Source organism: Humulus lupulus, chromosome 7 (genome assembly GCF_963169125.1).
Source record: "Humulus lupulus chromosome 7, drHumLupu1.1, whole genome shotgun sequence".
Lineage (NCBI taxonomy): Eukaryota > Viridiplantae > Streptophyta > Magnoliopsida > Rosales > Cannabaceae > Humulus > Humulus lupulus.
The window spans coordinates 112,505,915-112,522,898 of NC_084799.1; the positions used below are offsets into that span (position 1 = coordinate 112,505,915).

General features: G+C 41.6%; 1 protein-coding gene across 1 annotated transcript; it reads left to right on the forward strand.

The window, feature by feature from the left end:
- Positions 1–15,496: 15,496 nt before the first annotated feature.
- Positions 15,497–16,723, forward strand: LOC133789843 (fasciclin-like arabinogalactan protein 12). The gene has a single exon (XM_062227555.1). The coding sequence runs from the start codon at positions 15,588–15,590 to the stop codon at positions 16,509–16,511; it is 924 nt and encodes a 307-aa protein (XP_062083539.1). The 5' UTR covers positions 15,497–15,587; the 3' UTR covers positions 16,512–16,723.
- Positions 16,724–16,984: the final 261 nt, after the last annotated feature.

The window sequence follows — 16,984 nt, forward strand, 5'->3', positions numbered from 1 at the left end:
CATTGCCAACGATGGAAAGCCCTTAGGCAAGGATAAGAAAGCAGTCGAGCCCGCCAATGCCGCCAATGGGTCCAAACCTAACGGCAACGGCAAAGGCAACGGGAACGGTAACGGTAATGGCAAGAATGGTGGAAAACGGCCACACAATGAGCCTTCCACCTCCGACAACAAACGAGCCAAGGGTAATCGTTATGAACCTCGGTTCACTAACTACACTGCCCTAGTGGAGTCTCGGGGGGAGGTTTATCAGGCCATGAGTTCCAGTGTACCTTACAAAAAGCCTGCCCCCATTCGAAAGGACATTTCGAAAAGAGACACTTCCAAGTTCTGTCGTTATCATAACGACTACGGACATGACACCAACGAATGCAACTAGTTAAAAGACGAAATCGAGTTCCTTATTAGACAGGGACACTTGAGAAGCTACGTACGGGCCTCGGGAAATTCCCAACGAGAAGCTCCAGGTGGTAACAAGCAAGCGCCCACGCGCCAACACTCGCCACCTTTGCAGCCTGCCCCCGTGACTGGCACACTGTTAACCATTTGTGGAGGCCCGCACCTCGCGGGAAATAGCGGAAAGGCGAGGGAACGATACGCTCGGACTCTGCGCCACGACCAGGACATCGAGATGATGACTGTGGATGACCGCGCACCTAAAAAGGCTCGATTAGAAGAGGGTGAGATAACCTTCTCTGATAGCGATGCCCAGCATGTCCGGTTTCCACATTCTGATCCGCTGGTCGTGGATATCCAAATGGCCAACATGATGGTGAAGAGAGTGCTAGTTGATACAGGAAGTTCGGTGAATATCCTGTATAAGTCTTCGCTGGAACGCATGAAATTGTCCGTTAAGGACCTGGAGCCCTGCAACCAAACAATATACGGCTTCTCTGGTGAGGGACTCACCCCTGCCGGATCGATCAAACTACCAGTGACGACAGGTACAGCGCCTGCTACCAGGACATTACTCGCTACTTTTGTAGTAGTCGATTGTCCCTCGGCGTACAATGCCGTCATTGGAAGGCCCATATTGGTTGATCTATGGGCCGTCATCTCTATGTGGCACTTAGCCATGAAGTTCCCGACAGACGCAGGGGTAGGACGCGTGTTGGGGAACCAGAGGGAAGCCAGAGAGTGCTACAACGCCTCAATCACAAAGGCAAAAAAGGGAACACCAAAGAGCACTACCTCAGATAAGTTGCAGATGGCGATCGATACACAAGCCCAATCCGGTGATGAAGTCACCAAATAGGGTGTTGCCCAAAGTGAGGATAGAGATCTAGATCCTCGCTTTGGGGATTTTGAAGAAAACGTTGGACCCGTCGAGGACCTGGAAGAGGTCCAACTCAACGAAAAAGACCCGACCAGAGTCGTAAAGGTCGGGAAAAACTTAGAACCAACCACGAAGCATACACTGGTGGCATTTTTGTGGAGGAATCAGGAAGTGTTTGCCTGGTCGCACAAAGACATGGCTGGGATAGACCCTGCAGTTATCAGCCATGTCCTGAATGTAGACAAGACTTTTCCACCCGTGCAGCAAAAAAGAAGGCTGCTCGATAAAGATCGGTCGAGAGCCTTAAAAGAAGAAGTCGAAAGATTAAAGGAGAATGGGTTCATCAGGGTAGCATATTATCCATCATGGGTCTCCAATCCACTGCTGGTTCCCAAGCCTAACGGCAAATGGCGAACTTGTGTGGATTTCACAGACCTCAATAAAACCTGCCCAAAGGATTGCTTCCCACTCCCAAGAATCGACCAGCTAGTCGATGCTACTGCAGGACACGAGATGCTCTCCTTCATGGATGCATATTCGGGCTACAATCAGATTAGCATGCATCCCCCTGACGAGGATCACACCAGCTTTCGGATCGATACGGGCTTATACTATTATAAAGTAATGCCCTTCGGATTGAAAAACGCAGGTGCGACTTACCAGCGGTTAGTTAACCACATGTTTAAAGAATTGATCGGGATAAACATGGAGGTATACGTGGACGACATGCTGGTAAAGTCTAAAAAGGCAGAAGGATATGTGAAGGATTTACAAGAGTGCTTTGATGTATTGAACGAATACCAGATGAAGCTAAATCCCCTCAAATGTTCCTTCGGAGTTGGATCAGGGAAGTTTTTCGGGTTCATTGTAAACTCAAGAGGAATCGAGGCCAACCTCGACAAGATAAAAGCCCTGATCGACATGAAATCGCCAGAAAGGATCAAAGATGTACAAAGTTTAACCGGGAGAATTGCAGCCCTAAGTAGATTTATTTCAAAGTCAACAGACAAATGCGCCCCTTTCTTCAATCTACTTAGGGGCAATAAGAATTTTGAATGGACAGGAGACTGCGAGCAAGCTTTCCAGGCCTTGAAAACCCATATGGCACAGCCTCCCATTTTATCAAAGCCAATCGAAGGAGAAACTTTGTTTATTTACCTGGCGATCACTGAAGTTGCTGCAAGCGCGGTGCTAGTACGAGAGGAAGAAGGCGTACAAAAAGCGGTTTACTATGTTAGCAAGAGGCTGATCGGGGCAGAACTGAGATATCCACCCATTGAAAGGTTAGCATATTGCTTAATCCTGGCCTCAAGGAAACTACGCCCTTACTTTCAAGCCCATCCTATCACAGTGCTAACCGACCAGCCCCTTCGGCAAGTCCTCCAAAAACCGGAGGCGGCTGGGCGATTATTAAAATGGGCAGTCAAACTAGGGCAGTTCGATATCACATATTCACCGCGAGCAGCAGTAAAAGGACAAGTCTTGGCTGATCTTATTGCAGAGTTCACAGAACTCCCAGACAGCGAGCAGTGCGAACAGCCTAGTGCGCCTGAGCCTCAAGAGAAAGCTCCATCGTGGAAGTTATTCACGGATGGATCGTCCAATGAATCCCACGCGAGAGCGGGAGTGATATTGATAACGCCGGAAGGGCATCAATTTCACTGCGCCATTAGGTTCGACTTCACCGCGTCGAATAATGAAGCCGAATACGAAGCGCTCCTCGCTGGATTGAGAATGGCGAAAGACATGACCATAAAAACGCTTGATATTTACAGCGACTCACAGCTGGTGGTGAATCAAATTATTGGGGAATATCAAGCGCGAGGCTTAAAAATGGTAGCCTACTTGAATAAAACTAAAGACCTGCTAGCCCAGTTCACGAAGTATACCCTCCAACAAATACCGCAGGATCAGAATTCAAATGCAGATGCCTTAGCTAAACTCGCGAGCGTGAAAGATGCTGACACTTTGAACATTGTGCCAGTAGAAAGATTGAGTGAGCCAAGCATACGAGCAATAGAAGCCAGTATGGAAATTCGAACGGAGAATACATGGATGGCGCCTTACTTGGAGTATCTGACAAAAGGTGTATTACCATCAGATAGAAACAAGGCCAGAACTCTGCAAAGGCAGGCCACTAGGTACATACTGGTCGATAGTGTTATGTACCGGAGAGGATATTCCATGCCACTACTCAGGTGTGTTACACCAGAAAAAGCCAAGGAACTAATGAAAGAGGTGCATGAAGGCTTCTGCGGGGATCACACTGGGGGGGCAGAGTTTGGCAAAAAAGATTCTAAGGCAAGGTTACTTCTGGCCAACTATGAATGAAGATTCAATGGAGTTTGTACGAAGATGCAATAAATGTCAAAGGTTCTCCAAAATTCCACGGGCTGCTCCAAACGAATTGAAATAGATGCAAAGTCCGTGACCTTTTGCGGTATGGGGGATAGATTTGATTGGGTCCCTGCCCACAGGAAAAGGCGGAGTAAAGTACGCAGTCGTGGCAGTTGATTACTTCACCAAATGGGCCGAAGCTGAACCACTCGCTACCATAACGACCAAGAAAGTTCTTAACTTTGTCATCAAGAACATTGTTTGCCGGTATGGTTTGCCCCGAAAGATAGTTTCAGACAACGGAACCCAATTTGACAGCGACTTATTCACCGACTTCTGCGAAAGACACAGGGTTATTATTAGCTTTTCTTCAGTTGCGCATCCCCAAGCAAACGGGCAGGTTGAGGCCGTGAATAAAACACTTAAGGACACTCTGAAGAAGAGGCTTGAAGACGCTAAAGGAGCATGGCCAGAGCAGCTGCCTGAAGTCCTCTGGTCGTATAGAACTTCTCACCGAACAGCGACAGGTCATACCCCATTTTCCTTAGCCTACGGATATGAGGCTATGTTACCTGTCGAGTTAGATCCCCCCTCACATTGATGCTTAACATATGACCAGGACCAGAACAACCAACTAATGATGGAGTCCCTAGACTCAATTGACGAAATACGGGAAAAAGCCCAAATCCGAGTTGCTGCGTACCAGCAAAAGGTCGCCCGGTACTTTAACTCAAAGGTAAAAGAAAGAAAATTCAATGTAGGTGACTTGGTGCTACGACGATTTTTCTTGAATACCCGCGACCCCACTGCTGGAGTACTCGGACCTAATTGGGAAGGACCTTACCAGATTGAAGAAGTCCTTCACCTGGGCACCTACAAACTTGCACGCCTAAACGGAGATCTCGTTCCACGTTATTGGAATGGAGAACACCTGCCCAAGTATTATCAGTGAACAATCCTTTTAAAGGACTGGCTTGTATTAAATTCTACTTTTTACAAGTTTTGCAAAAAGGGTTATCCACGTTGTATGGCTAATCGCTTATAAATGTAAGATCTTTTTAAGATCACTCGTAAAGACATGTTTAGTCCATTTTTAATACGAGATTATAAGGGACTGTGCGCAGCCAGTCATTCTTGCCAACTATTGTAAATTCATTTTTACAAGTATTTGTTCATTACGTGTGTTGTTTTGCTGTATTACAAGTGTTAAATTTTGCAACGAGTAGTAATGTTCGCACAGGTCGTGGTCAAGGCAAGTGACCAAGGACCTAAAGCTCCTCGATCACTTGGGGGGCATATAAGGTACATCGATAGCGAAGCATACCACAAGGTATGTAAACACATGAACAAAATAAGTGAAAGCATGCTACGGTACTTAGCGTATTTTTCAAAATTTATGATTTTTTTAAATCAAACCAAAGTACTATGCTAAGTTCGGTCATACGAACAGGTATTATAATAAAAGATTATAATATCAAAGGCAAACGTTTACACCGCAAGCATTAGTGCTCAGATGTAAAAATAGAATTAAAAGGAATAAAGACCTTTACACCGCGAGCAGTACTGCTCGGATGTAATTGTTTAAGCATAAGCAAAAGAGCTGCCCTCGCAGCAATAAAATAAAAAAGATTGTCTTTACAAAAAGACCCGTGGGCCATAAAGCGAAGAAAGAAAAAAAAATATTAATTTTGCTAGGGGGCAGGAGGGTCTTCTGGATTAGGAGCATTTTGATCAGCCAGAGGTTTAGCCACAGCAGCAACAACAGGAGTTTGAGCTTTGGCTTTCTCTTCTGCCTCCAACCGAGCAATGCACTGCGTCATCAGCGTCTTTTGCAACTGCTCAGAGAGATAGCTAATGTCTACCTCCCGATTGTGCTTCCAGAAGTCATAGAAGCAAAGGAAGGTGGCTTCCTTATACTTCTTCAGAGTTTTAACTCTGTCCTCCTCAAGCTCGCTCACCCGTTCCTCAAGATTCTTTACCTCTTCCCTGCTGGCAGTTAGGTCGAGTGTGAGCTGTTTGCACTCTTGGGAGTTGAGTTTGAAGTTCTCCTTCCATTTGTGCCACTCGTCGATGGCTTTGTTCCGGGCCGCTTCACTCTCCTGAAGCTCTCGGGTAAGAGTGGATTGGTCCTCGCATAGCTGCTCGTTCAACTTAGCCAGCTCCTTGTTCTCCTCGATCAGCTTAGCCTTCTCATCCTCAAGCGCTTGCGTGGCCTGGGCAAGCCTGGAGTCAAAGTTTCTCTCTCGAGAGACCATTTCCCCAGATCGACGCCAGTTGGCAGTGAGTTAAGAAAGGAAGCTTAGCATAAATGACAAAGCAGCGAAAGACGACTTACACTGGCTATCTCGTTCAGCCCCCTGTTAATGATTTCATTGATATCCATCGTGGCAGTGTCAGTGATGGTGACCTGGGCGCGCTTATGCTTGGAGAGCCGATATAATCTCTCCCTGGCCATGCCAACTATGTGGCTGGGCAGGGAGCCTTCGGACAATTGGTCCATGGTCTCTTTATCTGCGGCCCTTGAGGAAGGCCGAGGGTTGGCAGGCGTGGGAGTTTGTTGCTCGGGGGCAGGCGGGTGTGTTAAGTCCTCTTTGGAGGGGGCGTCGGTGGGAGCATCTTCTGTTCGGGCCTTCTTCGAAGGGGTCTTACTACTTTCCCCACGAGCTCTTTTGCTTTCCTTCTTCGGGGCAGAAGCTTCGGCAGCAGCTTGGTAGTGTGCAAAGAAGTCTCCGGAGTCCATGCATGCACAAAGAATGACATTTCAAACGATGAGATTAAAGGATCGCGGAGAAACAGAGGTTAGAGTATAAGTGTTGCAAAAGTAAGGAACCCGAGCTACACCTACTGGTCGTAACATTATCTACTGAACTACCTAGTTCCTGGAAGAAATCTGAATTTAAAGAAAGGGCGTTCCTAAAGTTGCCATCCCCATCAAACAGGTGGATGGGAATGGGCAAGTTATTTAAAAACGAAAATGGTGTACCCTATACATCCGACGAGTCATCAGACTGTTCGGCAGGCTCAACAACCTTTTGTTTCCCCTTGCCCTTTGGGACCGACGGTTCTGCTGCTCGGTGGGGAGCAGTAGGTTCCCTGATTGTAACCCCAGTTGGCCTCCTCCTAGGAGGGGGTCACTGAGGTTGCTGCTCGGGACCTTGCTCGCGTCCCACGCCAGCATGGACACCACCCGCCGCAGGTTCGCTGGTCGCAGGAGGGGAGCCCTTAAGGCCAGCCAACCTAAGGTTAGCCTCAGTGATCACGTTTTTCACACTCTTAGCAGCATTGGACATACTGGCTAAGAGTGCTGCCCTCGACTCCATTCCTGGAGTGGAGGTCGGGCGCAACCATGGACCTGGAGTTGTAACGCCCTGGTTAGCCAAGACCGTTACACTGTGTACTTGTAAAGGTGCAAGACCTGTTAATCAAGTCAGTGAGTTGAAATCGTGTCACTAAACATGCATGAGCTGAGGTTAAAAAGGTTTTGGTCTCAAAAGACTCATTTTATATATTTAAACTGTGTCCAATATGGGATCCCATACAAAACAGAGTTAAGTTAAGTTTACAGACTCCCAAAAATACATAAGTAACCACTAGCCATACTAAGGAAAAATAGACAGTCTTTAGGTTCCACGTTCTTTTCTACACCTCAACCGTGGCGGCTGAGCACCAGGCTACGTACATTCAGCTCGCCGAGCTCTCCAGTCAGGGCTGATCTAATTTGCCCTTGCCTTTACCTGCACCATGTAGCACCCGTGAGCCAAGGCCCAGCAAGAAAACATCACAGATAACTCAAACCATAACAACAGAAAAATAGCTCAGTAAGCATGTATGTTCATCAGATATTCCACAACAGTTAATCAGCATATAAAATTCAATCCAAGACACATTCTATCTCATATATTATTCATGTCTCATAATATTCAGGGCCGACGACTTAGGTCGCACCCTCTGTTTAACCCACTTACTCTGGCCTGCTTAAACCAAGCTCAGTGCATAATAAGCTGTCCTCGGATACCAGTGTCCGAGCCGCACCCTGTGCGCTAGTGAGACCCATGGCACCCTTAGGCCGTTGGTTCACTAAATGGCTTGCATGGCATAATACCATCTTTTCAAGCATCTACAATAGGGAGCCCTTAGTCCCGTCACATATATTCAACCGGGTGCAGTTTTCTTACCTTTAGTCTGTACGATTGTCGAATTACGAGCAACGCCCCTGTAGCACGATTCGTTCCCGAGCCCAAGCTTTTATCACCTAACCACACCCAAAGCATAGGGTTTCATAAATAATCAAATATAGGTTTCCAGTTACGAAACTCACTCCCGGGACTTCTAATTCCACCAAGCACGGTTGTGAAACCAAACCCGAGCACCCAAGACTACTCTCCCATGCTTAAAACCCTCAAAATCCCAAGTGTACAACCAAGGGCTGCGGCCCCCAAAGCCTAGCCGCGACCCTTCCTCAAAACAGAAACTATCTCTACTTTGAACCACACACGCGCTGCGGCCCTTGCCTTGGGCGCCGCGGCGCGCCCCCTTGGCCGAACCTCCTTGCCTTCTTTGCATGCTAGGGCCGTGGCGCTCTAGAACAGAGCTGCGGCCCTCCCCTTCGAACCCAGTTTTTTCACCATTCTAGAGCTCAAAACCTTACCTTAAACCATCCCAAAACTCCCCAACTCTTAACCAATTAATTCCCAACCTCTTTAGCATGATCTAAACAGCATAGTTCCCAATAAAACACAACCTAACACACTCCAATCTCTTCCTTTCAATTTCTGAAACCCAAATGCTAAAACACACACAAACCAGCCATCAAACTCAATTTAAAGCTTCTAACCAAGAGTTGAAACTTACCTCTGCTGGAGTACCACTTTGCCAAGCTGTAGTCAAGTCAAGTCCCCAAATTCCCTTCTTAATTCTGTCTTAGAACATTACAACTAAACCTGTTTCAGCACTTAACTAAAACCCAGCAAAAACTCATAATTCAACCATGGAAGACAGAGTTAAGTACTTACCTTAATCCCTGTTCTAATGCTTGATAAATCCTTGAGCTTAACCTTCAATTCCTCACCTCAAATCTCAGAATTCCAGCTTGTTTCCCCTTTAATTTTCCGTGTGTTTCTTTTGTGTTTCCTTGAGCGTGAGAGAGAAAGAGAGCCTAAGTGTTAGTCGGTTTATGTTTTCTAAAAGCTTCCTCAAGTCTAACTTATCTGTTAAGTCAATCCCGAGGCTCGGGGTGCCGGAACCGTCCCCGAGGCCAAAATGGTAAAATCCCCCAATATTCCCGCCTAGACATTCTAACCTCAAATATATCTCCATATATTTACTTTCATGTCTCGATAGTCCAAATCGCTACCCGCTATCTAAAAATATCCCCGACTTCTCCAAAGTCAAATCTTAGACTCCATTGTGACATTTCCCGCTATCTGACCCTAGAATCGTCTTGAGTCGTGCTCAACGAACCTGTCCACATAATAATGTGGTTCTCACATATATCACATATCATATTACCACATATTTATAATCAATTATCATATAAGCAGTATTAAACATATAATCACTCATCAAATCACAATTATTCCAGTAATGCCCTCCTGACACACTAATCAAGGCCCTTAAGCCTTATTAGCGAATTTGGGTCGTTACACGAGTACAGTGGAACAGCAGAGTATTATGACAAGAAAAAATTTAAAGGGCAAGAACTACTGGTTTAAGGCTCATTATTCCCCTTACCTCCTCGGGCGAATGCCAGGTTGTCCGCAGCAATGTCAGGTGTGAGAAAGTATTCTAGATGATACTTCCCCACATTGGAGATATGGGTGGTCTCAGACAGAAACGTGCGTCCGGTCTCCTGATGGAAAAAGTGGAAGAACCCCGTACCGTCTTGGTTGGGGTTGGACATAAGGTCAAATAGACAATTGACCTCATGAGGAGAGGGGGCTAGCCATTTTTTGAGTTTATAAAGGATATAGAGCGCGGTCAGCATCCTATATCCGTTCGGGGTAATCTGAAAAGGGGCCACCCCGAAGTAATTAGCCACCCCTTGGAAAAATGAATGCAGAGGCAAGGTGGCACCTGCCTCGATATGATATCTCGACCAAGCGCTATAAGCCCCCCCTGGCAGGTTGGCTCGCTGGTCGACGGAAGGTCTGACTAGGGTCACCCCCGTCAGATTGTACTTAGTTAAATAATTGGAGACCATGCGAATGGTCACCGTGCTTGGAGAAACCACGTGCCACTCGACAGCCGGCTGGTCGGCATGACGAGGACGGGCACGTGCCTGAACTTTGGTCTCAGGAGGGAATTCTCCTCGACCACTGGTCGAGGGGGCATCAGCAGGAGGCTGACTTGGAGAAGGGTTGCGTCTTTTTCTAGCCTTGGTTTTTTTTTTTCTGGCCATTTTCTGGGTAGGAGCTGGTGAAGGATTTGGGTTAGAACATGAGAATGGAATTTCTGGAATCAACGTGGATGGATTCTCTTCGCCTTCGAGCAGTTGGGCTAAGAGTTCGTCTTCGATAAGTCTTTCTCCTCCCCAAGGGTCTTGCATATGAACTGCAAACAGACAATGGAGGAGATAAGACAATCCGCGAAGTAGTGTGGGGAAGCTGGGATAACCTTGCTCGTGCCTAAATAGCCAGCAACATCCTAATCTTACGCTAACTTCAACGTGGGTAAATAAATACAAAAAAGGGAAAGAAGAACGTTTTCTGGACAGAACCTTTTTCAACTCCTAAGGGGCGGGAAAAATTGTCAGTTTTTTCGTCTAGCTTAAAGGTTGAACATTTCGACAACCTAACGCCCCAAATCAGAAACTCTATCTATCAAAGTACTGATCTAACCCATACAAGGTATAAAGATGCACTTCTGCAGAATATTAGGCGATTTATATCAAAAACCCTATTCAAGAACGCAGACATATCAGAGCACAAAAATGGCATGCATGGCATAATACAGAGCTTAAAGGATGGAATCCTTACCTGAGAGAAGGAGGAGATTCGGAAGAAAATGAAAACTTGAGGCGGAAGACCTACGGCACGACGTCGGGCTGGTTTTTGAAGCTCTGAACACTGGTGCAAGTTCTTGAAAATTTTGGCAAAAATGACGGGTAAAGGTTTCTTGAAAAAGAAGAAAGGCTACTTATAGAGATCAAAGGGGTAGCCAAAAGGCAGTAATCATCACTTCCCACTTTCGAAACGTGGGGAAGTGGACAAGCCGTCAGATTGCCTTTTTGGAAACCGAATATACTTGATTAGACATAATTATGTCATAGTTTTCGAAAATGCACGGGGATTCTGACAGACGTGGGAAGACGAACGGTTGTTCTCTTAAGTTTCTTTATTACTGGTCGCACTAAACAAACTTAGGGGGCAAATGTTATCCCAAAAATCAGAAGTGAATGACATGGCAGGAATTAATTGCACGTGGCTGACACCTGGCAAAACCTGTGTTCGACTATCGACCAGGAAGGTGTTCGGCGTTACGCGATCGGTCTCTTCATACGACCAGTCTGGTCGTAGGCACGTAACACGCGGAGGAAATCTTATGCAGTTATGATGGAATCTGAAATTCTCTCCCATGATTTCCTGAGTATTCGATTATTTAGGAAATAATATCTGTAACAAATCAATGTAAATCTTCCCTGAGCTTATAAATAGAAGAAAAGGGCTCAGGGAAGCGGATCCGATCTTTTTTCTCTTTTTTTGACTTCTAAATTGTTCGAGTTTAGAATTATCATATCAATCATATTGTATTGTTCTTCAGAGGTTAGTGAAACTCATTGAACCCTAGTTCTTTGATCACTCCTTTGAATCCCACATCAATAGCAATCTAAGTGGACGTAGGTTATTACCAGATCCTGGGGCCGAACCACTATAAAATATCGCGTTCTTATTATTTTCGCTATTACGTTCTTTTCAACGCATTCATCCACGTCAAGCGTATTTTGACTCTGTGTCAGTTGCCCAAAATCAGGGTCAACAAGGTCAATTTTGGAAAATTTACAGAGATATGAGATTTAGAGAATAAAAGAGAATCTTTGGGTAAATTTATTAATATTGATAAATTGGTATCAATATAAATAAATAATATTAAATCAAGTTTCAAATTATATTTAATTGATTTGAATAAGGATTTAATTAATTAATTAAAAAAAATAAATGGTTTTGAATTTTGGCCCAGTTGGGATTTAAATTCAAAACAAAGAGATTGGGCCCAAGTCCATTTATGGCAGCCCAAGACTTTTATTTTTGTTTATTATTTTTAATTAATTTAAATTTAAATAAATCCCATTAAGTTGCCTATATAAGGAATATGATATCTAGGGTTTTGATAAGCAAGTCAGTCTCAGTTGATTTTGGTAAGTGAAAACCTAGACACTCTAAACCTTTCTTGGCAACTCTCTCTTCTTCTTCTCTTCAAGATCTCTATCTCATGTGTTGAGAACCAGCCCACACTAGTTCTAGGTTGATTGAAGGCTTAGTGAGGAAGACTGTGTTGCTGATCTTGTTCAATCTCTTGATAATACTCTGCTACAGAAAGGAATCAAGGGTTAGAGAGATTGAAGGATGGAGTTGTTCCAGTTCCGCTGCGTAATGTAAGTTTTTACTTTACTCTGTATTTGTATCAATTTCATAGGAGCATGTTTTAGGAATTTGCATGTTTGTTTGATAATATGTAAATTGCATGAAAATAAATAAAAATCCTGCAATGAGTTTTTCCAATAGTTTAGACACTGTCTAAACTTACTTAACATTGGAAACTAAATTGACTTATAAGAACACTCTCTCTATCTCTGAAGGTACTTCAAATTCTAGTCAGCTATGATTTAAAGGAAGAAGGTGGAATTTGTTGTATTTATTATTCCTCTAAATCATAACTGTTTTAACTGCTTTCAGTTTGAAGCCTTTCAATTCATTTTTAGCTGGCTATATAAAGAAGTGCCTTCGGCTAGAACAAAGACAAGAAGTGAGAAAGAGTGATATTCAGAATCAAGAAGCAAGACAGAGAGAGAAAGAGAGTGAGATCAAAAGGTTTTGTAGTTGAGCCAACACTACTGTTCGAAAGTGTTAGGCTCAAGGGTGGGGTTGAGTGTTTGAGATAATTCTCCATTGAAGACTATTTAGTTGAAGATCCACTTCTCAACTGTGTTGTACTCTTTGCAACAAATTCATTCAATAAAGGGATAGTGTTCAAACTGGATGTAGAGTCAAAGATCACATTGATCTTTGGTCTTGAACCAGTATAATTTTTCTGTGTTGGGTTTATTTCGTTACTGACATTTGTGTTTAGTGTATATGTCTAAATTGATTCTCTTCTAATTTTTACAACTCTGTTTTATGCACAATAAAAGTTTGTCTTATAAGTGCCATTGTTTTCAGTGATAAGTTTTTATTTGTTATAATAATCTGGTTGTTTGATCTTGAGTTAATACAGATTTTACAACCACATGTACACACATGATTCAACTTGATAATGAATCAATGTTTCCTCAAAAACATGGTATATATTTCTGTTCGATCTTGTATTTCCAACAAAGAAAAATATTGTTGAGTCTTATTTGTTTTTCTGCCATTTCTTTTCCTTGATTTTTTTTCATTTATTTTAATACAAAATGAGACTACGGTGATCAATTTAAATAGCATATTGATACCAATGAGATCTTTTCTTGTTTGATATTTTTTGTAGGTGCGGCATTTCCACCATTTCCAATTGTGTTATATAAATTAATTTTGTTTATTGGGTAGGATTGGTTCAGATTCTAAATTAATTATAAAGTATAGAAGTTTTGGTTTATTATAGGTGATGAAATTGACTAAGAATGATTTTTTTTAATAGTTGAGCACTGAATCTATTTATTTCTTTGTTTCTCTATTTCCAAAGTTTTGTATTAATCTCAAGTGTTTTTATGAAGCATAAATTATATTTGCAATCTAGGTTTTTAAGCATGAGATATTTATGTGTTTGATTCTATTTTTAAATCCAATTGGAGTGTGTTTCTAACATACTTGTAAATATTTTTGTTTTTAGCATGCTCTGATTTCTGGTTTGTATTCTCTTCATCACTGTTTTCATTTTGGCTTAAGATATTCATTGTATTTCTGGATTACAAGTTTGGTTGGATTATATATAGTAATGTTGCTTATTGTTATTTAATCTTAATTTGTCATTTTTTATGTCTACAATTTAATTTTTAGTTAGTTAGTTTGGGGATTTATGTCATTTCTTATCAATGATTCAGAGTTTGTTTAACATATTTTGAAAGTGCTTGATAAATGATCTACATGCTTCTCTCTCATTATTCTTTATCACAGTATTGTGTTTTGCCATCTTCGGCTTAGTTTGTATTGTTGGTCATGATTGTGAACTTGTGTCTGGGCTTTTGGGTTTGATATTGAGGGTAGACACATAACTTTAAAGAATAAATTAAAAAGAATACATTAACTAGTTTTTGAATTTAAGTGTTTTATGTGTTTGAATCACAATTTTTGTTGGTATTCACAATCCTCTTTTGAATTACTTCCAACGTTCAATGACTGCCTGATTTTTTTTTTTTAGTCTGATTTTTCTTTAACCATATTTTTTACGCATGCAAATATTGTACCTTTGCATGCAATTTGGAATAATTTTTTGTTGTATCTGTTTAGATGAAGAGTGGAGTGGAGTTTTGTAGTTTTTTCAAATGGTATTTGGCATTTTAACGGGACAAGCAAAATAAGCAATGTTTCACTGAATAGTTGCCAAGTTGTGAACAAAAATAGACAAAGCTTCACTTATTAGTTACCATTTCATCTCTTTAATTATAGTTGTTGGTTAGTACCTCCTCTTTGTTCTTTAATTTTTGTGTGTCCATACCTTGAGTTAAAGCTACCGTCAAAAGAAATAAACTTAAAAAAAACAAGCCACAATATATGATTTTTTTTCCTCTCTCGATGTTGAGTGCGGTGGCACTACTGTTTTGGTGCGAGGGCAATGGTCGAGAATTTTAGCACTTAAAAACTTTGCAACGACTAGTAATAATATATTAACATTAACTTTCTCAATATAATTAGAATTCGACAGTTCAAAATGTTTTGGAATGCAAAGAAAAAAATTTACAACTTCTTTTTCAAAGCGATTTTTCAGAAAATTAAGGAATAATGGTCCAAATTCAGCTTGTATTATCAAGCATAAATAATGTGTGTTGAGCATCTTCAACTGAATATTTTCTACTCATAATATCTTGGAACTCCACAGTCAACACTAAATCCATCATATTCATAATATCTTACACGTTTCTTCTCATTTAACTTCATATTTACTTGACGATTACAACCTGAAATAAAAAAAAAAAAACAAGCACCTAAATATGCACAAACTAAAGTAAAAAGACTTCAATAACATTTTAAATTACTCTCTAAAACTAGTTTTATTTACGGGAGAAGTATTTTATTTATTTCAATCTTAGTTAAACAATTGTTGTATTTATTAAATATAATAAAATTTTATAATTTTTAGTTTAAAATAATTTTAATATGACATCAAAGCATAATAATTATTAAATATACATTGAAGTTGTCATTGCCGAATTTGACATTTTACATTTCCAACTAAATATTTATTTAGTTGCAAATCTTTTAGACGTCGTTTTTATCACACCATCACCTGATCTAAACTGGATCCTTTTAGAATAGCTCCCTGCTTCCTAATTAACCAACCAGCCAGCTAGCTAACTCATCTTACAACATCTACCAAGCGAAACAAAGACAGAATACATTTTTAACTAATTTTTTTTTTTTTTTGTATCATTTTTAACTAATTTCATTAATTATTCTCAATCTATTTACTACAATTTCTTTTCCTGCCTCTTTGCCCTCTATATATGAGCCCAACTATCAAGTCATCAAAAATAAAACCACATTCTTAATTAACCAACTTCTATAAATATAAATACATATATATATATATATATATACCAATCTTATTTCGTACAGTAGTCGAAAACATGATGCTGATGAAACAAGCTCTGATCTACTTCTCATTCCTGCTCCTCTGCTTCTACGACTGCGATGGAGCAACACTGGCTCACTCTCCAGCCCAAGCTCCATCAAAACACGTAGCTGAAGTCCCAGCAAAAGCTCAGACCTTAACCCCAACTAAAGCGCCAACAGCACTGCCAGTGTCAGCGGTCGAGCCACCCTCTCAAGTACCACTCGTCCAAGCGCCACCCCACAAAGCCCTTTTCACCCCTACAGACGTTACCAAAATCCTTGAAAAAGCCGGTATCTTCAGTGTCTTCATCCGCCTGCTTAAGAGTACCTCTGTAAGCATCCAGATCGAAAATCAGCTCAATGTATCCAACACCTTGACCATTTTCGCTCCAACAAATGGCGCCTTTGCAGCTCTCAAACCTGGTACACTCAACACCCTCTCCACGGAAGACAAAGTCCAGCTAGTCCAATACCACATTCTTCCCTCCGTAGTTTCGCTCCAAAACTTTCAGACTCTCAGCAACCCTGTACGGACACAAGCTAGCAATACCAATGACTACCCTCTAAACGTAATTGTTGAAGGGAGCATTGTTAACATATCTACTGGAATTGTTAACACCACGATTTCTGGTACTGTTTATGAGGATAATCAGCTTGCTATTTACAAGCTCGACAAGGTGTTGCTTCCACTGGGGATTTTCGCTCCCAAACCGAAGACGAAGCAGCTGGCACCTACGCCGACACCAGCGAAGCCTTCCAAAAGCGCTAATTTATCTTCATCTTCGTCTTCGACTTCGTCTTCCCTTCCTTCCGAAGAATCTCTCAGCCCGAATGTGGCGGAAGGGGACAAGTCTAAGGCTCTTGCTCAGACCAATAATGGTGTTATACACATTGGAGTTGTTATGGTTACCCTAATCTCTATGTGGGGTTACTTTTAGTTTTATCTCCATTCTGAAGTTATGTTGTGTCCATGTTTGAGCCATAGTTTCAAGGCTCTTAACAAATGCGTTTTATTTTTTATATTTTTAAATGAAAGAAAGAGAGGAGCTTTCCTTGGTTTAGAAAACATGTTAATTTTGTAAGTTTAAATTCATGATTTAATTTTTAACGTTATGTATTTCCTTATAGAGAAACCATTTTCAGCTAGAAAGTTCTTTTTATGTTTTCTTTTTTCTTTTGTTCTCTCATCTCGCAAAGTGAAATAATGAGAAAACATGATAAAGAAGTAAAATAGATAAAATATTAGTACGACAAAATAAGAGAGACCACGCATGCATGATATAATTAGCGAGTATATATTATTAAATCATCTTATGTATATAGAAGATGCCAAATAAATTTTAACAAAAATTATACTAATACATATATAGGGAAATTCTATAGTAGGTGTGCCAATTTAGTGCCTAACGGT